Source organism: Falco cherrug, chromosome 15 (genome assembly GCF_023634085.1).
Source record: "Falco cherrug isolate bFalChe1 chromosome 15, bFalChe1.pri, whole genome shotgun sequence".
NCBI lineage: Eukaryota > Metazoa > Chordata > Aves > Falconiformes > Falconidae > Falco > Falco cherrug.
This window is the reverse complement of record NC_073711.1, coordinates 21,224,478-21,248,396: the sequence shown is the minus strand read 5'-3', so window position 1 is coordinate 21,248,396 and position 23,919 is coordinate 21,224,478. Positions and strand designations below refer to the sequence as shown.

Here is a 23,919-nt window from a genome sequence, read left to right as displayed (position 1 = left end):
TTCTTGAAGTTTTGGATAAATGCTCTGTGTTTGTCAGTGTGACATATTAATCCAGTAAAGCTAATCAACACAGTAACACTGTTTTACATAAATTCTGATTTTGCTTTTATTGCAGCTATTTGTGAATGAACTTAGCTGAATATGGATCCAGGTGGTGGAAGTCTTGGATTGCAAACACAAGAATCCAAAATGCCTCACACTATGATTATGCAGGATTTTGGTAAACATTTTAACTATTAAAAACAATGAATAAAATCAAGACTGTTTTTCAGGCTTTTGCTGTACGTTTATAAATGATACCAAGATGCAGAGATGACTGATATGATAATGCTGTTTGCATGGCTTTTGAGAAAATTCTGATTTTAAGGTGGCATATATTATGTCTGTGTATCCTTTTGTTGCTTAATCACTTACTTCAAAATACTGAAGTAATTCTGGAGGAAAAAAAAAAAGCAACTAAGTCTGTGGCCCAGAGGGCTCTAGATGAGACAGAAAATGTTACCTGGAGTTCAATGGTTTTGTGGTATGTGAGCTTCTGCTTGAACTCATGTTGACTAGTAGCTACGTCTCCAACACACAGGAGATGTAAATAACATCCAGTACAGGATGTACACAACGTCCGAGCTTTTGTGTGCTTACCTTGATTACTGTCACCAGTTCTCCTTTAGGCTGTGTCAGTAAATGTGGTGAGAAATAATGTCTTTGAAAACAACCTGTTACGTAGGCAGCAGGTTACAGATTTAGCTGAACCTGCATGTTCACATGTGCTTAGAAGTCTTCTGTCAAGAGCGTTAGTCCTTGGACTGGACTGATACAAGAAAACTTGTTTCTAAGTTGAGTTGGGGGGAGGGATACTTTTTCTTAAATAAGCACCGTTTCTTTTGGTGGCAGTGCTAAATTAACCGCACCAATTTTGAAGGTTTAGAGAAAGGACAGCAAGAAATCTCTGCTCTTTTCTTTGTTGGTCTCCATTTCTGCATTATGGTGAGATGACCTTCTCAGGTAGTGGAAATGACCATGTCTTTGTTCTAACATGAATTAATATCCCTCAGAGTGTACCAAAATAACTGCATTTGCAGTATGATGCTGAATAATTTATTTTTTTCATTCTGATAAGAACCTTTTTCTGGTTGTATTCATTAAGATTAAAACTGCTATTTATGTGTGTGTTAAAATGATTCACTGTGCATTCTCTTTTATGTATAGAAAAGTAGTCTGCAAACGTGACTGGCCAGTCAAGTCTGTTAGTGGAAAACAGATTTCTGCTCCTAGCCATTCCTTGCAATGTGGCAAGTTGTTGGAAATCGTACTGTAAATACTGCATACAACCGAGTATTTGTTTTTGTCAAGGCCCATGTAGTCTGAAGGCTGAGAGTCCTTTTATCGTAACAGCAATTAATGTATTGTTACCACACTTCCAGTGTCATGCAAGAATTCTGTGAAGGTTCAAATTGCAACTGTAATCAGATGTTTTCTAACTGAAATTTATAAAAAAATGAAATTGCAAACTGGCCTCTAGGTTTTAACATAGCAGCATTGCAAAACCCAAATAAGGGCAAACTCTGCATTACGTCTTAAAGAAGTGTCATGTTTTGGTTTTCCTATTTTAAAGAATACAGGCTGTTTTGGATAGTCCTTGTCAAGTGAAAGGCAAAATGTGGATTGTTGAAAAGTAATAGATTTGTATATCTGCGTTTAAGTGCTCTATACAGTTATTCCATGCCTTAGGTAAACCAATTGCTAATGCAATGATTTTAACATTTTTCTCCTCATTCGTAATTGTTTCATAGTGGCTGGAATGGCTGGCACTGCTCATATTGATGGAGACCATATTGTTGTATCAGTCCCTGAAGCTGTCCTAGTTTCTGATGTTGTTACCGATGATGGAATAACTCTTGATCATGGCTTAGCAGCTGAAGTTGTCCAAGGACCTGACATCATCACTGAAACTGATGTTGTGACAGAAGGCGTAATTGTTCCTGATTCTGTTTTGGAAGCCGATGTTGCTATTGAAGAAGCTTTAGATACCAGTGATCATGTTTTGACTTCTGATCTAATAACAGAAACCGTTAGAGTTCCCGATCAGGTGTTTGTGGCTGACCTTGTTATGGGTCCTGATGGACATTTGGAGCACGTGGTGCAAGACTCTGTATCAGGAGCCAACTCACCTACAATGGTTTCAGAAGAAGTTCTTGTAACGAACTCAGATTCTGAAGCAGTCATTCAAGCAGCTGGTACTGTTCCTGGCTCCACAGTGACTATAAAAACAGAAGATGATGATGATGGCAAGAGTACATCTGAAGACTACTTAATGATATCTTGTAAGTTAAACAAAGGTAGATATAAACAGGAGATTATCTGAAGTAGAAGTGGTCTGGTGGGGAGAAGTTACTATAACTGGACTCTTGCTGCATTCTGTACTGGAACGCTCAAGTAATAGTCTATTACCCAGTTAATTCTTGGTGTCTGGATTTGGATTTTCTTGATGTAAAGTCCATTATTGCTGATACAGCAAGAAAGAGTGATGTGCTGTTGAGTGAGTATGTGTGTATTTCTGAAACTAGATGTTTCTGAAAATTTAGAAAAACACATTGGAAAGTTAAACATTCTGTGTATTTTGAGTGTCATACTTTCTTTTTTTATTTTTTAAATACACAGGTATTTAACCACGTTACGTAGTTTTGTGTCAAAATAACGTGTTGGGTTTAAGCAGTAGAATCCAGCAAAGAAGGGAGCTTTTTAAGATAGCTGACTCGTAAAGTTTTCTCTTAAGTTTCCACAAAATACTGTTTGTTTAGTTGTATTAAAAATTACAGTAGGCATTTTATTGTATGTTGCGCTGTTCTGGGCTGAACTTGACCTTAAGGGGTTGTGTGCATTAACTGATGGGCTCTGACACTGGGCGGCTGCCCATTGCAGTTCTCGCACCACATTCAACTCTGAGGAGACTGGCCCTACGCTGCTTGCGGAGTGAGAGCTGCTGGAAGGACCTAAGGTGTATTCTGTTTCTTCAGTGGTTCAGTTACGCTCAAGATAAAGAGTTTTTATTGTTACACAAAGTTGGTAAAATGTATGATAGTTCATTTTAAAGTTTTGACTTCTCCAAATTAGTTACTGAAATGTGAGTAGGTCAAACCAGATTTTATTTAGTCAGAAACAATATGCTAAAAAAAAATGGCAGTGCCAAGTGTGTCAGAAGTGTCAGTCTGTTCACAGCAAGCTGCCTGTATTAAAAATGTCAAGACAGAGGACATGACTGATTAGTGATCATAATGATTTCATATTTTGTAGTATTTATGTCCCTTATGCAAAATATTTTTTTTTGTTATTTATTTTTTGTTCAGTATAGGATGGACAGCAACGGGTTTTTTTATCATTCTATCATGACTAATGCCATATGTCAGCAGTGGAAGTCAAAAAGGTTTTTTTGGCAAAAGAATAAAAAAAACCCTCAATCTGAAAGCAAATTAGACCTATAACAGAAAAAATCCCGTGTGTTTGCAAATGAAGGAACACCATTTTTACAGTCAGTTGTTTCACTGAAAAAATTCCTCCTTTCTGATAGAGTACTTATGGTGAGTTGTATTCTGTAACTGCAGTATTTCCAGCTGCACCTTTTTATTGTAAGTAAAGTCACGTTTGGAATTTGGAATTCCTTCTAAGCTAAGTGTGATTGATAATGATGACCACTGCACTTAGACCAGAGAATCTTAAACTTTTAAGTAACAGTTCCCTGATGACCTCGACTGTGTCTGATACATTTATATTTTTGTCAGGTGTTCTCAAGCCTACTAATGGCTTTTTGCAATGTTTCGAAGCCAGTGTGAAACCTAATTTTCAGCAGTTAGATTTCTATATATGTATAATCATGATACGTCTGAATATTCACAGCTGGAAGCTACATTATTAATTATAATTTTATTTTAAGTTACTGTTTTAGATAAATTAAGGCAGTCATAAAATTATAGACTCGTTCAGGTTGGAAAAGACCTTTAAGGCCACCCAGCCCAGCCCCTAACCCAGCGCTGCCAAGCCCACCGCTGAACCGTGTCCCCAAGCACCGCGCCTGCGGGGGTTTTGAGCCCCCCCGGGGACGGTGCCAGCACCGGGTCCCTGGGCAGCCTGTCCCCCTGCCCGGCCACCCTTTCCGCGAAGGAATTTCTCCTGAGATCCCCCCTGACCCTCCCCTGGCACAGCCTGGGGCCGTTCCCTCTTGTCCTGTCGCTGGTTCCCTGGGGGAAGAGACCGACCCCCCGGCTCCAGCCCCCTCAGGCAGCCGCAGAGCGATGGGGCCCCCCCGAGCCCCGTTTCTCCAGGCTGAGCCCCCCCAGCCCCCCCAGCCGGTGCCGCAGCCCCTTCCCCAGCTCCGTGCCCGTCCCTGGACACGCTGCAGCCCCTCGGGGTCTGTCCTGTAGCGGGGGCCCAGCCCTGAACCCCGAGTTCGCGGGGCCCCCCCAGTGCCGGGCGCAGGGGACGGGTGTAGCTGCCGGCCCCTGCAGGTCAGCCCCAGCCCCCCACCCCCCCAGCTCGGTGTCATCTGCAGACTGAGGGGACACTCGATCCCCATGTCCAGACTGTCGATAGGGATGAGATCCCTTGCCTCTGCTGTTTCAAGGCTGGATTGTGCTGGGTACACCAGCCTGACCCAATGAAGTATCTTAATAATTTTTTTTCTCTGCAAAAATGAATCAGTCTTACACAGTTGTTCATTTTTTGGTAGTTTTTTTTAAACTTTTTAAATTAGCCTTGAATTTGTTACATTTATTAATCTTTTGTGTAGAATAGATAACTGTTTAACCCCCTCTTTATTTACCTATATTTTTATATTGTCAAATGTTCAGAAAATATTGTAGAAAGTTGATTTTATGACATTTCTTTCAGGGTGTATATACATGACTTGAACTTTTTTTATAACATAAACCACATCAAAATGATAGTTGTAAAGAATCTCAAAACACTTAGCTGTCTTTTACTGAAATTTAACATCTAAAAAGGAGGGACTTTGCATTAAATGCCAGATAACGCCCTTAGGGAATACCACCAGCTGTTCTGTGGAACACGTTTGGGGAACTTGTAAAATACTACATTTTAGGGTGTGAAGCTGAGCTGTGTGGAATTTTAACTTACCTTACTCTTGTTGAAAATTAACACTTGAAATATACTGAAAGGTGATTTTTCACCATTTTAAGGTGACATTCCCATGTAGATACTTTATATTCTATTTGTAATTATATTTTTGCGTACATACTATTTGGAAAATAATCGGTTTGTCTTTGATAGTTCTGGAAACTAGCTGTGTGTGATTTTGTGATTAGAAATTTTCACTGGAACATCATCACCAGTCTGCTCTCTCAGTGGAGCTGATTTCAGCTTTTTAAAATCAGCCTTACAACCGTAAAGCTTTTTTTTATACGTTCACAATGTATGCCACGGGATATGCATGATCCTTGTGCTGAATCTCCAGAATACCTGTTTAAAAGGGACTGGTTAAAGAGGAAATTTAATAGCAAATGAATGCATATGGTGTGAGCATGAACCCAGTCCGTCTCGTACTGAGATGGGAAGATTAAGAACAGTACATCCCACTTTGCCAGGGAGGAGTTAGCACATGTGTAGCTTAAAGCATACCCTTTTTTGTTTTTCAGGTTTGCGATATTCAGACCCACAGCGGATTGCCAGCTCCCGATCCGTGTGTTGGCCCTGCATGCACTATGCTGGTGACCTCATACCCACCAAAGAGCAACACTGGAGCTGGCCTTTAGGGGTAAGGTACTGTTCCACCACCACCTCCTTTTTAGTGTATTACAGTACAGTGTTACATAATCTGCTAAACATTTTAGTATTAATACTCCTATATTGTAACCTATGGGATATAAAATAAGTATATCAGACATTAAAAAATATGAAAAATTGTAAAACCACAGGACTTATCTTGCCCTCATGTTATCCCTATGGGCTCCTATGGTGGGTGTGATATCACCAGCGTTAGTGCATGCTGAGGCATCATATGAATTGGGAGCTGGCAATCCACGGTGAATCTGGACATCACACACCTGAAAACAGCAAAGTAAGGTAAGTTTAAAATCGGAAGTGTGCTGAGTTTTCCTTTAAACCTTGTTTATGCAGGAGGATTCAGCATATATTTATAAAGGTTCTCTGTTGTGTTTTTTCAGTTAATTTTAAGTGATGGGATAATAATATGTAGTGTTTCTGGTGGATGAGTCAGATCTGAAAGACACTTTCATAGGCCGTTGACATAAAGTAAGCATTCTTGTTCCTGAGAGCTATCACTGGGAAAAGTCACCAGATAATTTAGCACTGAAGGGTTAGCAGTCTGTTATTGAAGCCATATTACTTAGACAATAGAATACTTTCATGATCTGTTTTTTAAGGAATTCTTAATATTTTGGAACTTGACAGAGATTACAATGCCCTGCTGTGTTGATTATTTCCCCCTTATCTAAATGTTTAAAAAATAGATTGAAACCATGAAATTTACTTCATATAAGACAGCAATTTAAGCAATAGCAGTTGCCAATTTAGTGTGGTTTGTTATTGCGGTATTTGAAACACAAGGCAAGATCTTAAAAATGACAGTCTATATCAGTATTATTTTCTCAGTCCAGTTTATATTTTTCAGAATTTGTTATATTACAGTTTGGTGTTTTTTAAAAAAGTGATTCCAGAGGCCCTGGATACGCAGACTTCCTGATATTACCTTAGCTTAAATTGTAGAGAGTGAACATCTTTGAAAATACACAGGTTGGTTGATGCTGTGCAAATAACCACTAATTTTAGAAATCATGTTGTAAGACCCCTCTAAGACAGGGCTCCCTGTTTTTTAAAGCATGCTGAAGATCTGGGGGCTTTACTTGAAGTGGTAAAATGCAGCACGTGAGTGTACATGCTATATTAATGTATTTTACTTCATATTTTGGGGTAAAAATACTTAGAAAATTGAAAAAAATTGGTCACTTTATGTAATCTTTGTTGTATTGCAACTGATGTCCCAGTAAGGCAGCTATCTAAAATTGTGAGGTTTTTTTCTTATGTTATTTCACCGGATACATAGTGGTGTGCAGTCATGGTCACCCAATATTATTTGGGAATTTTTGCCGTAAAGAAAGCTTGTTACCATACATGTGTGATAATGCCACTGTTCATAGGATATTGCTGCTGTTAAAGAACCTTGCGATACAGAAATATTTCCTTTGTTAGACTGATAATGCATTATGTTTATAAAATTTCTGAGTTCAGAAAAAGTTGGTGTTGCTTGAGTTGCAGTTTTGAAAATAACTTTACTACCACCTACCAATTCTGAAATTATAGTAACAGCTTATAATTAAGTGTATTCTTCCACCTGGTCTTTAAATACTCTTTTTTTCTGCATTTTGGTAGCATGTCTAGTCATACAGCTATATATATAAAATGACTCCTGCCATGTACTATTAGTTACTTTCTGTCCTTCAGAGAGACTTACAGATACAGTGGAAATGTTCATTGTAGTAAAATTAAACATATGTGTATCCTTTTGAAGAATATGAATAAGAAACTTCTATAAACGTTAAAAGCCATGCAGAAAAGAAAATGGTCTTTAATAAATTCAAACACAGTAAATGTATGGAAGTACTTTTTCCGAGATAAGTATCTTTTAGCATCTTCCCTTCTCCTGTTGGTAAAGGTTGCATAATTCTCTCTTCTAAATCCATTCTGTCAGCATAAAAAATACCAATTAGCAGATGCAGTAACACTCCCATACTGGATATAAAGATACACTAACAATCTAACGCTGGTAAGCTTTAAGTTTGTCGAAGGAATGTGCCAGGTTCTCTGTTGTGGCGTTCTCATCTGTGCTATTCATACTCGGACTGTTCCTGTTGTGCTGCAAGTTAACGGGAGTGCCAGGCAGTACATGTCAGATACTAACAGACTGAGGTGTTGATGTTGCTGACATCGATTTTAATAGAGATTTAGAATGTTTTTAATTAAAAAAAAACCAACCAAACTTTTCCTGAGAAAATTGGTTTTTTCTGCTGATCCAAGTTTGGGATTCTTCGGGCAATGCAATTAATCTCTTATTTACAAAAAGAAACAGCTAAAACAGCATTTTTAATATTTTCAGTTTAATTTTCATCAAAATATATGCATTTCAGAGGTTCCAAAATGAAATCAAAGAGTTATTTGTACTTACCTGCATTATGTCTAGTTCTGTCCTCAATAACTTCTATACTCTTCTGGTGCAGTCCAGGATTTGTGAAATGGGAATAAGGTTCCTCAGTGCGGGGGTGACACCCGCTACGTGTTAGAGAGGTGTTTCTGGGGAGTCCTGTCCGTGAGTGGGAAGGGCTTAGTTTGGGATTGCTGTGGTGGATTCCTGCCCTGCTGCAGGGAAGGCATCTGCTCCTGTTCTAGCAGGTTCTGAACCACCTCACACAACTGCCTAGAGTGTTCAGAAAAGCTTAAACTAACTCCAGTGTAGCTGCGTAGACCAGGCTGTAGCCTGGGGCAGTTAAAAGCAGCTCTTCAAGAGCAGCCATGGCTGCACTGAGGGCAGGGGGCTTAGAGCGGGACTGGGAACCACTGCAGCCATCCCAAAGTAAGCCAGGCTTTCCCCAGTCGTCAGAGCCCTCGGGGGCTGCGTGGGGTGGACTCTGGTCTTAGTCATGAAAAGCTACTGTCATTTCAATACGATTATTATTTTTTTTTACCTAGTATGCACCTATTTTAATGTTATGTATGCATTAAATTGCTGTTTCCCTGGAATGTATTTAATTCAGATTTTGTTTACATTTTGTGGAATTCCTCTTTATTTAGAGGACTTCTGTGGGTGTTAAGCATTGCACAGGTTTGTGTTGGCCATCTGCGCAGGAGCTAATTTTATCCACCAAGAGAAGTGTGTTGGCAGTATGTATGCCAGAAAGAAGCCTAGTTCAGTGGCCTCCGTATTGGCAATTTGGGGGGTGTGTGTGTATATATATATATATATATATATATATATGGATTTCTATGTGAATACCCTTTTTACCAAAATAGTGTTAATTCTGCATTTTTCATAGTTCGAATGTACTTTTTGTTGTATAAGTAAAATGAGCATTTTGAATATATGGACCAAATAATCAGAGTGACTAAGATGGATACATAAAGGATGAGAAGTCAGTTTCACATAGTAGTATTTGGATTTATTGTCACTGCATCTTTTAATCAGCTGTATATTATACAGTAGTTTTCGTTAATGTATATGTTTTCAAGTGATAAAGTAGATAAAATCACAGTTCCTTTTACAGTGAAAGTGTAGTCAAATTTCTGATGTGCACCTTTTTTACTGGGAATATACTCTTGAGTCATCCCTCTTCACACAGCTACTAATTTTTAGTCACCAGTATCTTAAGAGTAGTGAAACTTTTGGGAACTCTTAGACTGTAACAGGCAATTCTGGGTTAATTTTAAACATTTTTGACAGGTGTTTAATTTTACTTGATTTTGATACATTTTTGCTTTCTAAGTGTAGTAGTTTCAGACACAACCAATTACCACATTCTCTTTGATGACAAGCTCCCTCTTGTGTTGTTCATTCTGTAACTGTTGCTGTGTCCTGAGTTGCAGTACAATGAGTACTGAACTTCCGGAATCTCTTCTAAGTATCTTGAGATTAACTGTTTTGTAAAAGTCATTTATGAATACAAACCTTTATTATGCATGGGGGTAATACTGGAGAAAATCATACTACTGATTAATTTGACTTTTTAAAAATGTGTTTGAACCTCATTATTGTTCTCTTCTCTTTACAGTGGATGATGTTGGAGAAAAATTGGACCATATAGGAAGCACTCCCTTGAAAATCAGTACCGAGGTGACAAATGATGATGTTGCTAAAGATGATGGTTTTGGTTCAGAAGTTATCAAAGTGTACATATTTAAAGCTGAAGCTGAAGATGATGTTGAAATAGGTACCTTTTAAATTTTATGTATTCTTCCAGTAGTATGAAGTATTTCAGTGCCATCTTGTTATTTGTTCTTAATTTCATATAATCTACTGACTGGAATGTTCCGTAGACTGTGAGTTTTGTGGAGGCTGCCTGTATGCACTAAATACTGGGTGTGTATTGGTCTCAAGTTCTCTTGATTAGCAGGATTTATTTTCAGGCAGCCAAAGCCCAAATGTAGAAGTCGTCGGGTGTCTGCCACTGTTTTTCAGCTGCTGCTTTTCTCTGATGCTTGTAAGACTGTGTGTTAGCACAGAAAACCCTCTAGAGTAGATTCCTTTCATTGGACGGTTTTTGGCCTTGATACAGGGAGGGGAAGACTGCTGGGGCTTTAGGCATACAGTCATGTCCAAACCTAACTAGGAAACTCAGAACTGCTCTGCAGTTCTCTTTCACAAGGGATAGACCCAGCACTTCCAGGTGCTTTGCATGCAGATGTGCAGGTAGCCCATGTTCTGTTGTTCGTGACTTGTAAAAGCAGCGTTCCCCTGCCATTTGTCCTCTGAGCTGAAACCTTTGGCTCGTTCCATGTTACCCTTTGCATTTAGGTACTGAAACTGCCTCACTGGAGCATAGCTGGCTTGGAGCCCCAGCACCATTCACAGGGCATGCCCCATTCGCAGCGCAAACCAGCCTGATTCTGTTCTTCCTGGAGTTGAGAGGGGAATTCACCTCCCACGGACCGGTAGCGTTGGCCTGGCTATGCTGTGAAAGTCTCAACTTTAAATAGAGCTATGGATTAGATCAGCAAAGTCCTCCAATTAGTAACAGTCCTGATGCCTTTTTTCAAGTAGCTTGAACTGCTACTTCATGAAATTTCTGGCTGTATGATACCTTTATTTTTCTGCTCTTGAGACACAAGTCATCTTTTCAGCTCAGGTTAATGGCAGAAGAGGATTGTTCCAGGAATGACCAGACTGCTAGCTAATAGGGCCGTTGTCTTCGGTTTGCACTGCCAGGGTAGGTTCAGGATTAGTTAAAACTGTCTTACGAGTTGCTTGGTATCTTCTGCAAGATGATGCAGTGTAGATTTGGAAGCCTGTTCGTAAAGTCCGTCACAAGGTCGCCAAAGTAACTTTACACGTGTTGCTATCCTGTTTGGAATAGACAGTGTCTGATTTGGCTAAAGGTTAGTGAGTATTTCTGTAAGGCCCAGGTATTTCCAGTATTTGATCCTTAATTCCTTTCAAGTGTGAGAAGAAGGTTATGAAGACCATGTGCATTTAGCATGAATACCCAAGACCATGGGCAAAGGATCTAGAGAAGCAGCATCTTGTCATTCCTTATCTGTTGCAGCATTCCTGTCATCTGCAAGTGCCTACCTGAATCACCAGGCCCAGTTTCTTGCTTGGGGATGGCTTGTGAGTCTCAAGGGACAGACTGCTAATGCAGCAGCAGGAAGAATTAATTTGGACTCAACCACTTAGCTGAGTATCTTTCATTGGGACCATTTGTAGTAGTAAATAAGGACTATTTATTACAGAACTACTAAATAAGTAGTAAATAAGGTGTACCAGGTGTTGGCTTGCTCTGCCATTACCTGCAGCTTCTCTACTCCCCGTTCAGTCCCCGAGATATGTGGAAGACTATGCACATCAATATTTATCTGCCGCCTCTCTCAGACTCAAGCATCAATATCAAGTTCCAGGTTGGAACTTGCTCTTTGGCCCCCTGACGGTTGTTCAAGCAGTCAGGGGGCCAAAGCTTGTCAGTCACCCCGAGCAGGACCGTGTGGGCAGGTCTTGTTTCCTTCCTTCTGCCTCTTACTCTTCAGATTGCGTTGTATCCGGGGATTTGGTGCAGCACCTTACATCCCTGCTAGTCTGTCTTTCGAGACAAGATTGTTCTTGTTGAAGTAATTGGCAGTAGCATTAGCACCGTCACGGTTTGAGAAGTATGATGCCAGTGTAAGTTACTACTTAATCCCGTGTCACGAGCCTGGGACATACACGTTAGAATCTTTGTGGGGAGAATTACCTAAAAACCATTTTTTGCAAGGTGACGAAATAGTGTTTTGGAAAGGGAAGAGGGGTAAGAATAAGCTGTTCACATGTCAAGGGAGAATGTAAAGGCTGTGTGTGAAAATTACAAGGTGAGAATTACAGTCACTGTTTTGGTGGGCATGGGCATGTCACCACTCACACCTGAGGTCACTGCTAGCGTGCATAAAAGGCTCGTGATCCTTCCTGGGTAGTGGTTGTTCAGTCTTGAATTTATCAGGACACGCTGAGAGACTTTGTCTTTACCTGCTGCAGAGTATCAAATTTGCATGATCTTATGACAGACATGGATGTAAAAACATTTAATTGGAATTTTATGAAATAGCTTTGCTGTAAACAAGGGAAAAATACTGAAATTAATCTTGACAGTGGCTTTCTTATTTATTTAATGTGTGTAACTTCTTTTTGTTAAAGGTGGGACAGAAATTGTCACAGAGAGTGACTTTCACAACGGACATTCTGTAGCTGGAGTAATTGATCAAGGAGGTGTTGGTAGAATGCAGCGAGAAAAAATGGTTTACATGGCTGTTAAGGACTCTTCTCAGGAAGATGAAGATATTAGTAAGCATAATAAGAAACGTTTTTGTTTCTCATGCTGTTTTATACAACAATATAAAACATCATTCTCAAGGACTTTTTTAATTTTTCTGAAGGATTCTTCAGCCTGAAGTAGTAGAAAACTAAGCTCATCTTCACTAAAAATAAAAAGCAGGCTATAATTATTTTTTTAATTGATGTGGATAAATGCACTTTGTGCATACTGTATGCAATCATTTCATTATTTATATTAAATTTAACATGTCCATGGATGAAGTTAATGAGGTTAGTCAAATTTCTCATTTTTCTGTTTTCCTGCTGTGAATTGCCTTGTTTAATCAGCTTTCTGGCAAAGTGGCAAATAAATGTCATCAGTTACAAGTTTATAAGTTTGTATATTTGAATTTATGTTGATATATGTCTTGGATTTATATTTATTGATACGTGTTTTCTCTCTTTAAGGAATGTCTGAATAAACAATGATCCCGTAAGGGAATGGGTGACTCTAAATGCCAAAGGAAGAAAAGTAATTTGTAACGGGTATCAATCAGAGTGGGAGCAAATTAAATGAAGGAAAATTTAGGATGAGCAGAATAAAATTAAAAATGTGTTTTTCTCCTTTAATCCAGGCTGTGCTGAAATAGCAGATGAAGTTTATATGGAAGTTATTGTAGGTGAAGAAGAAGCTACATCACTACCAGACACACAGCTTGAAGACTCTGGCGTGAATAAAACTTTTGTCCCTGTTGCTTGGGCTGCTGCTTACGGTAGGAAGCTGTATGCTTATTTTCTAAAAATCCTTTCCGTTATTTTCTCCCTAATCTACCTTTCAGAATCTCCGTGCAAATGTGATAATCTCTCGCCTTGTTCTAAGGGTTTGGAAACAGATCTTCTGATCTCTTAGCAGTGTCAGTTAGTGGAGTTGATGAAGTGATGTGAAAAAATGTTTTGACGTCATTCATGACGTTTTTACACATAAGGTCCTTAGGTTTTTTGCAGTTAAGTATGAAAAACAGTTCCATTTTTACATTGATTTTTTTTTTTTCCAGTGGTAGCCTGTCGAACATGTTATGGATAACTTTAGTAGTTGATTGTCTTGCATATAATGAATGGATTGCTGTATGTTGAGTTTATGAAATAGAAAGGAAAGCTGTTAGGAGAATATTTATACTGTTCCTGATCCTAACTCAGATGCACCGAATGTGTGGGTTTCAGTGATTGGTTAATCTGGCTCTTGGAAGAGCTTATAAAAAGAAGAACAACCTTAAGTATTTTACATCAGCTAGGAGGAAGGGGAAAAAACTTTTAAAAAGTAGGAATAAATGGGTAAACATATTCCTTGTAATTTCAGTTTATATACCTGTTCTAAGCCTGTTAGTCCTTCAGGTTAGAAACAAAAAGAAAAAAGGTAATTTGTTCTCTGCAGCCATGCTTCAAATAGCAGAAGTGTCTTATCAGGACATACTGCAAATTCTGAATGTTCTTTTACTTTGTATTCTTTTCTTGGATTTTGGCATACTAAATGTTTGTTAGGAGAGTATCAGGTCATCCATGGTTCATGTTATAATTAAGTGACCAAGGTAGTCAGTTAAAATCCGTTGGTGTGGTACTTGTGAGCTCAGTAGTTGGGCTGATAAAGTGGTTTAGAACCACAGAGACTTGGTACGTAGCAGTAAACGCTTTAATCCAAAATGAGGAATACACTTTTAAGGTGTTCCTTCTGCATCTCCCAGAACTTTGTAGTGCCTCATACAGATGAGTGCTGAGCAGCTGATAAAGTCGTCTTAATCAGCCTAGTTCTACTCCAGAGAGATAAAGTACTTTGATCTCAAGAACAAATGGTACATTTCAGATAACCTTGTTTCTGTGGAGGTTATGTATGAGGTTAAAAGTGTGCAGAAACAAGCATAGTAATTATGAAAAGCAGGAAAGACAGTCAGCATGGTAAGCACGCAAAGACAGCTTTAGTGGATGTTAACTGTTTACAGAGATGTGATTTTATTTCCTGGGGCTCATAATTACAAAACACTGAACTGATTCTGAACCGCACGTCTCAGTTTGGATAGAGTTAAGCCTTAAAGTTAGTTTTCTTTCATTATCAGACTTGCAAAGGCATCGTCTTTAAAAAAAAATTAATTTATAACGACTAAAATACCATTTTCTGCAGGAGACGAAAGAAGGCTACCCAGAAGATACGAAGATGGTCAAGCGGCAGGTAAGAACATGTAACAGTCCTTGGTACCACGTTAAACTAACTTGCTGGCTTGGAAAATAGAAACATGTCAATTCTCCTGATCAGGCAATGCAGAAAATTACCCATAAAGTATAGGCTGAAGGACTCTACAGTCTTTCTCTACTATTTTGAAATGAAAACAATTCTAGGTGTGTTGTAGGACTTCAGAGTGGGTGGGGAAGTTGGGAGGATCTGCCAGGTTTTTAATACAGTTCTGTAGTCAGAAAAGAGATAATGCAGTTGTTAAGAGATTAACCCAAGTTAAACAAAAGGAAACAACCAGCATAACTCAGAAGAAATTAAGGTCTTGAAAGTATGAGAAATCAAGGAATACATTTGAAAGTTAATCAGTGGTTAAAAAATATTATTGGCTTCTGCCAGCAAACATAGATAGTGCTTTATAGTGGTGCTCTTTTCTTTTTTTTTAATATATATGTTCATTGTAGAGGAATGGGCAGTATTTTTTTTAAAAAAAGTAGATATGCTGCTGTGCAATTCCAGTCATCAGTCCCAAAGAAAAACGTTGTTTAAGGTTTTTTATGGTGTCTAATTTTTGTTTCTAGGAAATAACTTGGATACACGATTAGAAAACAAAAACGGTAATGCAACACAGTACCTGCAGATTTGTGATAGCATTAGCACTAATAGAGTGCTAAAACAAAAAACCAAGAAAAGGAGGAGAGGAGAGGCCAGGCAATGGCAAACAGGTAAACACTGTATGGCTATGCATATTGTCATGGAGTGGCACTTACTCCTGTACTATTCCTTCTTTTTTTTTTTTAAAACGGAGCAGAATTAAAAAATATAAATGATGTTTTGCGTATTTCCTGTGTCCTTCCCCCCTCCAATTCTGTGTGTAGAAGATTAATATTTTTTGCTATTCGGAGTCAATACACTTAGGACTGATGCAATTCGTTAGAATTTTGCAAGCTATTAAAAAGTAATCATGGAGATACTTGCTGCACATACGGTATTACTGGTCTGTTTGAGCAGTTTCTAAAACAAAACTATATAAACGATAGGTGCTGTGGATTGCTTGTTTTTAAACTACTGAACCATTCTCTTGTCTGCTGCAAGTGTAAGTGCATGAATCTGAACAGCAGTTGGCTGATTTAAAGCTTCTTAATCAGTAAATTTGTTTCCTTCATAACTTGTTTTTGTTTGTTTAAAAACAGCTGTTATAATAGGTCCTGATGGACAGCCCTTAACAGTTTACCCTTGTCATATTTGTGGGAAAAAATTTAAATCCAGAGGATTCTTGAAAAGGCATATGAAGAATCATCCAGATCATATGATTAAGAAGAAATACCAGTGTACAGACTGTGACTTTACAACTAACAAAAAAGTAAGTTTCCACAATCATCTGGAAAGCCATAAACTTATAAATAAAGTTGATAAAACCCATGAGTTTACAGAATATACGAGAAGATACAGAGAAGCAAGCCCGTTGAGTTCTAATAAACTAATACTGAGGGACAAGGAGCCTAAGCTACACAAGTGCAAATACTGTGACTATGAAACTGCAGAGCAGGGACTACTCAATAGACATCTGCTTGCAGTTCATAGTAAGAACTTCCCTCATGTGTGTGTGGAGTGTGGGAAAGGATTCCGTCACCCATCAGAGCTGAAAAAGCATATGAGGACCCACACTGGGGAAAAGCCATACCAGTGTCAGCACTGTGTCTTCAGGTGTGCTGATCAGTCCAATCTGAAAACTCACATCAAAACCAAACACGGGACTGATCTGCCCTTTAAATGTGAGCACTGTCCCCAGGCGTTTACAGATGAGAAGGAACTGCAGCAGCACACAGAATTGTTTCAAGGGCATAAGACTCATCAGTGTCCACATTGTGACCATAAGAGCACCAATTCAAGTGACCTGAAGCGACACATTATTTCAGTGCACACAAAGGATTTTCCCCACAAATGCGAGGTATGTGAAAAAGGCTTCCATCGTCCATCCGAGCTCAAAAAGCATAGTGAAACCCATAAAGGTAAAAAGATACATCAGTGTAGACACTGTGACTTTAAAACATCAGATCCTTTTGTACTTAGTGGGCATATCCTCTCAGTTCACACCAAGGACCTGCCTTTTAAATGCAAAAGATGTAAAAGAGGATTTAGGCAGCAAAATGAACTTAAGAAGCACATGAAGACCCACAGTGGAAGAAAAGTTTATCAATGCCAGTATTGCGAATATAGCACTACGGATGCGTCAGGCTTTAAACGACATGTAATATCAATACACACAAAAGACTATCCCCATAGGTGTGAGTATTGCAAAAAGGGATTCCGTAGACCATCTGAAAAAAATCAGCATATAATGAGGCACCACAAAGAGGCCATAATGTAATATATGATCTCAAGAAGGAAGCAATTTAGAAACTGTGATACGCTAATTGGGGAAAAAAAAAATATCTCATGAACTGTTTCTCCTGGTTTCAAAGCTTGATATTAAATCATAACTTTACATTCTTTGTATTAAAAGTCTTAAAAGTATTAGGGTTGACAGGGGATCTCATAGCCCTATGATTGTTGCTTATCAGAACCTAAAGAGCACTACAGAATGCAGAAGGATGGATGAATGTCTTAAATTTGCAGAAAGATGGATGAATGTCTTCAAATTAGTAGTATTACATATTGTTAAGTGATAGAAGACAAAACGAAGATGACTGTGTTACCCATTTTGTCAGTAACAGCATTTGTCTCCAATATGAAAACAGTTCCGATACATGGTGGGGTTATTTACAAATTGTTTGCAAAGGCAACCGAGTCTTAACTTCTTGTGCAGTTTTTAAAGGAGAGTATTAGTCAGTCACTTGATCATAACATTTTAAAATCGTGCCTAGAAATTAAATTCCAGAACTGGTCAAATTGGGGGAGGGGGGGATTTTATTTTATTTTATTTTATTTCCTTTTTAAACATTTCATTGGGGAACTTTCTCGTTTCCTTTATTAGTTTAGGTCCAACAAGCAATTTTCTTTAATGGTTTTCAAAGCTGCTAACCTATTTTATTGCAGGAAATGATGTTTAAAATACAGCATTATGTTATGGTCTCAAAGGTGGTGTTCTGGTGCTAGGGTTAAAGATGTGTATGTATATAATTTCCCTTTTTTATCTGAAACTGCAGTTGAATGTTGTTCAGTATGGCACATATAACAAAATTAACTTTGAATTTGACTTTTTTTTAAGGATGAAATGGATGCAGCTCATAGTGTTGTGACTCAACACTTGATTTTTTTTCTCGCTACTTTAAAGTCTTCTCTAAAAAATTAAAGTTGAAAATGTAGGGTTTTTTAATTAAATTTCAAAGTACTTAGAAGTTCTTTAGGGCAGTGTTCTTAACAGGTGTGACTGTTACTGTCCTACCTGCTAATATGAAATTTTCAATATAGACATAAAATTGCACCTTTTAATCAATTCTTTAAAAAAATTCTATACGATACTATAAACATGCATTTTCAATCTGTAAGAAAGTATATATGCAGTATTTAACCAGAAAAATACGCTGCCACTAGAGTTTGGAGGTGGATCTTCAGTTTACAGTGTATACATTTAAAATATGCATCCCTTTAAACAATGCTTTGTGTTAGCATGCTGCAAATCAAATGGCGCTTAATATAACAAGCTGGTCTAGGGCTATTTAATGAAAAACCTGTTCATAAATGTTATGCATATAATGTGTATTTTTTACTTTTTTAGTTGCTTCATGTTTGCACACAGCTGTTCACATGAGAAATTGTAACTTCATGCTATATTGTGGCTTTGTGTTTCAGATAATGTTCATATTTTGTTTTTGCACCAGATGAGAATCAGTTCCTTGAGAATAAATTTTTTTTATATTTCTAAACTTCAGAAAGTTAAATTTGGGAAATCTCTTAGAAAAATACGTGTTTTATGTGGCTGTAAAAAATGATGTACACGCTGTAAAATAAGATTGTCACTGTTATGTGGGATTATTATTTCTAAATGTGTTACTCATCGTAACGGGCATACAATAAAACGCATCTCTTGCACTCCAATTTTTTTGGAGTTTGCTTTTCATTTATGGTGTTTAGGAATGTCTCATTCTGTGTAAATTTGCCTGGTATTTTTAATTATGTTATTCAGTAATTAATGTGTAGTAACACTTCCAGTAAGCAGGTTACCTGAGGTATGTTTATCAGACTACTGAGGGGAAGGTACTGCTGTTTTACTTGACTAACCCTTTAAAGTTACAGGTAATGGATTTGTGCTTGTTTCTGAAACAGTTACCAAATGTGACACTGACATTCCTTTGAAATTCTTTCCCTTAAGTAAAGGTAGAGCATAAAACTTCTCACATATTTTGGGAAAAGCCAGGTAGGTTTTGTCTTTCTATCTGTGTAATAAGAGCAGCTTGCAAAATGAAATGCTAAAAATACTGCTGTCTTTAATTTCCCTTTCTTTTTAGAATACTTGAATTATGACAACAGTAATAGATTAAGAACTTTTAAGAAGAGAGTGTGATACTAAATGAACTCTTCCATCGAGGATTTCCACGGGCTTTTATTTAGCCAGTGAACTCATCGGTGGTGTATTAAACCCCAGAAATGATGCAGACGTGAATGTATTCATCTGGTTTTTGTTTACGCTACTTCTTTTTGTATGTCCAGCAATCAAAGGAGGAGGCCGTAGGATTCCAAGAAAATCTTGAGATCAAAGTTGTGGCTTTTTGACAATTTTAATGCTTTATTCCTGGACGTTATGTTGAATACATAGACTGAAGGAGTTTCTTCATAGCAGACTGGAGATGATGATTCTGACTCTGTGACAAAGCACATGTCCATGCTGGCTCATTTTTCCACCTTATGGATGGATGGAATAATCAGGTACTTGAGTATTTTAATCATTTGCTGTAGCCAACTTTGTAGAAGGACTTAGTCCCACGTTGCCTAAGGGTCCGTCACAGTTCATGGGACAGAACAGCACGCGGGGGCTGGAAATGACAGGAATGACACTTGTGAAGAGCAGCGTTGCGGTCAGCTGTGTGAAACCCCGCCACAGTGCGTTGGCCATGGCATTTGGGTCGTGTTTGGTATCTGTTAGTGTTCATACTCGGTATTCACTGGTGGCCTGTATTAATGTTTACACTTCACAGTGTATGTTTGAGGAAAACAGTGGTGTTTCTTCCAAGGAGTGCAGTGAAAGCCTTTGAGCTTTACACGTCCGATAGTTTAAAATGAGCGATGTGGGTTATTTGGTTGTGGCGGGCAGTTCAGTGTAAGATGGTGTTTTGTTCGGCGTCGGTGAGCGGTATCTGCTGCTCTTCGGAGCGTGGGGCGGCAGGGTTTGGCACCTGGGGTTTCTGCTGCGTCTGGTTTTTTATTGTCCTAAAGCTACATACGGTAAAGGGTGCAAAAAAAATTTTAACTTATTCAATGATAGTATGTAGTGAATGCTGGATAAAAGTTTAATTAATTTACGGTTTCATCGTTACATTGTAGAATGATTAACTTCTGCAACTTTGTATTACAGAAATTGAAATTGGGATTGAGGTTTTAACAGTCTGTAAGTCCACCTCATGCTCTTTTCTTTTTAATTAAGGAAAAAAATACCATACCTGTTGGAACATGAAAAACGTTCCTCACAGATTGTAAAGGTGTAAGGGAGGGGACAGTGGTTGGAAGCCCATGTCTGTGGTAGGTTGTTACCCACTAAGGTACAGATACGGGAAGGCGTGTAGGACGTGGAGCGGCGCAGCCCGGTGCGATGCTGTGTGTGAGCCCTGCTCTCGGCGGTGGCTGCAGAAGCGTGTGGTCACAGCCAGCCCTGCCCAATGTGAAGTCTGGAGTGACCGGCTTTCTGTGGCTGGCTAATTGCATTAGCATTTTGAACGTCTCTTTCTTGATATTAATTGTCTCTTCCTCTCTCGGCAGCAATGGACAATGAAACCTAGCTGAGAAGAAAAACTGTGGAAACAAGGTCTGGCTAAGAGAGGAAGAGCCTTGGGACTGAACCCGCACAGTGTTAAGGGTAATGCAGTACTACCCGTGCTGTTGAATTTTCCAACAGTTTGAAAAAATAAGTTTGTCGGACTTTTTGCTTGAGCGGTGGTTTTAGAATTCAGTAGCTTGTGACAGCACTGCAAGAGTGCGTGCTTCTGCTCAGCCCTTTGCTGCTTCTGGCCAGTGCTGCTTAGGTACTGATGCCTTGAGGCTGCATTTATGTGGTGGTCTTTGTAATCCCACCAGTGATTCCGCTCCTTCTCCCAGAGCGGACACCTGCCTGTGTCGAAGATTCTTGTAACTCAGTCCAAGCTGGATGGTGAATAGGCCAAGGAGGGGGTGGAAGAGGTTAGGAGGGCGCTGGTGGCTTTTAAAAAAAAAGAGAGTAATAATGTGGATGGAAGGAGGAGGGAATTGACAGGAGAAAGCCTGTGCAATGTTGCAGGTGTGACATGGGGCTGTGGACGAAAGGATGTAGAATTTGGGGTTCGGGAAGGGAAAATAAAGGAATGTACCTGCTATACCAAGAGAAACCTGAGAGGAGGTGGTATTACATGCAATGCTCTTTGTGTATGTTTGAGTAATTTAGGATCTTTTCACATATATCTTGTGTATGTATTCATGCAACAGAGGGTAAGACTTGGGTAGAACCTTCCACCCCTGCCCCCATGTTTCCCCAATAACTGAAATTCTGTAACTGAAGCAGGCGGTTGGTTGGTATTGGTGATGTGAAAAGGAAGTGACTAGGAAGTGGTGGTTTAAATCTTCTGAAATGTAAGAATAAAATTTCACCTGAATTGTCAGCAGTTTGAGGCACAGTTCCTAGATTCTTTTCAGTGCACTTCCCAGTAAATATTTCAGAGAATTTGGGATGGCTGTTGTATTGTTACCGTGGACGTGTCATGATTTTAAAAATGCTTCTTGTCAAATCACAGTAGAATTTGCCTCTCAGTACTTCACGGGTCCCTGCTCTGTGTAGTCCGTCCTGCCCGGCTGGCTCCCTCCCCCGAGCTGGCAGCAAACGCCTCCTGTTGCCCAGACCAGTGAGGCCCTTGGGGTGGGACAGAGTGCTCTGCAGGCAGGTCCTGCTGGCTCACTCTCACAGCAGAGGAGTTCCTAACTGGTGGTGAGAACAAGTGAAAGAGAGACACTTAAACCGCCTGTGAGCCGTGCGAGCATTTTGACTTACATGTTGAGTTGAATGATAAAAGTTGGTGGTGCCGTGTTTTCTTACTCGTCCTAAAAACTCGAGTGGTGCCTCCCATCACTGTGAGGTTGCACGGTCTCTGTTCTTGCAGTGGCACCTGTTAGTAGACGCGACACTCCACCACCGCGCGTGCCTGCCTTAGCCCAGTGTACGTGCACCTGCCCCTCCGCCCGTTCCCACGGAGGGCTTTGAGCCGTCCTGCTGAAGCCACCCTCACTCGGCCAGTTACTACAGCTCTGTCCCCGCACCGCCAGTTCCTTCCCCAGTACGGGGGAGGAGGGGTGACCTTGCTGTGATGCTGCTCGCTGCCGGGGACCGCCTGGGCTGTGTCTGGGTTTCTCCTCACCTGCTGCTGCCTGTGATGTGCAGACGCATCGTGGTGGCTTGAGCAAGCCGCGAGTTTCACAAACCTGTGGAAGGCTTGCTCTGAAATGTCAGATTTGTTTACTGGTTTTTACTTGAATGACTAAGAACTAAAAGCCAGGAGCAGTTAAAAGTGATTCATGTCTTGATCATCATCTGTGTTTTTGTTTCTTCAGGTTTCAGATGCCCACAATTAAAGGTAATGAAATTGCGAAAGAAACTACGGAGGAAGGCCGGCAGAGCGCTCTCAGGGTCGAGGTAAGTTCCCTGGCTTGATGCAAAGCCTGTGTCACCTCTTCAGGCAGGACGCTAGAGCGGTCGGTCACCTCCGAGCCAGGGCTCTGCTCGGCTTTTGTTTTACAGCTGAGGCAGGGACACAGCTGCGTATTGCAAGAGTTGTGTGGGAACGTCAGTGATAGAAACCAGAGCAGAGCGTGCTCCTCTTCAGTGTAAGAACAAGGACCCCTGCGCCGTTCAGGCCGCGAGGGCTTAATTCATAGCACCGCGGGTAAAGACGCACAGTCCGGGTGGGCGGGCGGTATCTGTGGTGTTGTGAATACATTAAGTAAATGCTGTCTTTGTTTTTTCTGACCTGTTTATAATTGGGGTGTTAACTAGCATTTACAGAGATGAGTAAATGAGAAAAATGTGTTTCTGTAAACTCCAGCACAAATGAGGTTAGGTAAGTCGGTTTCAGTTCAACAGGAAAGAGGCAATAGCTGAGACTACAGCAGCTAACATGCACTTCTGTAACAAAAAAGTGGTCTGCTTTTTTAAGTAAATCTGGTTGGAAAACAAAACCAGCCCCAAAGGGCCATTATGCTTCATCTGCTAGTCTGATCTGGCCTTCTGACAAGTGTCTGTTGCTGTGTGTTATCTGAGTAAAATGTGGTACGAGCACTGTCAGCTCCGCAGCATTTACAGCGTACAAAAGTCTTACGATACCCGAAGGAGCAGCAGCGAAGCCGATGTTTGGTACGGCACAGCGCTGTCTCTCCTGTTCTGATTGGCAAAGCAGGCTTTTTTAAATAGCACATGTTGCCCTTCAGGTGTGGGGGCAAATCACGATGTTTTCACATTTCAGATGACGCCAGCTGTATGTGCGCTGTGACACTGCACCCCAGGCCCCGGGGCTCCGCTCAGAGCCGCACGGCACGCTCCGGCCGGCAGCGCCACGTCACCTTCAGCCACAGAGCGTTAAGGAAGCCCTGGCTGGTGAATGCGCTATCCAGGAGTGCCCAGCGCGCCCATTAATAACTCGTGTTTCTGCTGCTCGTAGCTTCTCCTGAGCCATTGGAGTAACGCGCCCAGCTGAGATCACGGCAAAGACCACAGTAAGTCAGAATTACTCTGCCTCCCTCAGTGGGGGTGACTGCACAGCTGGGCACGGCGAGCGGTGGGATGGCATTCAGCAGACGCGGTGTTCTCCCCCTTCTGTGTCTTGTTTAACGTTTAGGTCACTGAAGTTGAAGAGTCTTCCAATGACACTGTAACTAAAATTAACTGGGGTAGAATACACGCTTTATCTAAATGCTATACAGAAGGGAGTGGTTTGTTTTAAAAATTTAGTAATTTTCAACTTATTAGAACCTCTTTCTATAGAGCCAGGCTAAAGTGATGTCATTTGCT

At 40.0% G+C, this 23,919-nt stretch overlaps 1 protein-coding gene across 7 annotated transcripts in view; it reads left to right on the top strand.

Annotated features, from left to right (window-relative positions):
* Nucleotides 1-23,919, top strand: part of ZNF711 (zinc finger protein 711) — a 61,661-nt gene that overhangs the window by 27,046 nt on the left and 10,696 nt on the right. For 5 of the 7 annotated variants that reach the window (XM_055727182.1, XM_027800530.2, XM_055727180.1 and 2 more), the window contains 10 exons: nucleotides 116-220; nucleotides 1,791-2,321; nucleotides 9,789-9,947; nucleotides 12,398-12,544; nucleotides 13,150-13,287; nucleotides 14,688-14,735; nucleotides 15,317-15,460; nucleotides 15,929-20,748; nucleotides 22,467-22,548; nucleotides 23,375-23,624. In XM_055727182.1, coding sequence (XP_055583157.1) covers nucleotides 142-220; nucleotides 1,791-2,321; nucleotides 9,789-9,947; nucleotides 12,398-12,544; nucleotides 13,150-13,287; nucleotides 14,688-14,735; nucleotides 15,317-15,460; nucleotides 15,929-17,106 — 2,424 coding nt within the window. In that variant the 5' untranslated portion in view covers nucleotides 116-141 and the 3' untranslated portion in view covers nucleotides 17,107-20,748; nucleotides 22,467-22,548; nucleotides 23,375-23,624. The remainder of the gene's footprint in view (nucleotides 1-115; nucleotides 221-1,790; nucleotides 2,322-9,788; nucleotides 9,948-12,397; nucleotides 12,545-13,149; nucleotides 13,288-14,687; nucleotides 14,736-15,316; nucleotides 15,461-15,928; nucleotides 20,749-22,466; nucleotides 22,549-23,374; nucleotides 23,625-23,919) is intronic. The other 2 variants (XM_055727184.1, XM_055727185.1) reach the window with 2 other exon arrangements.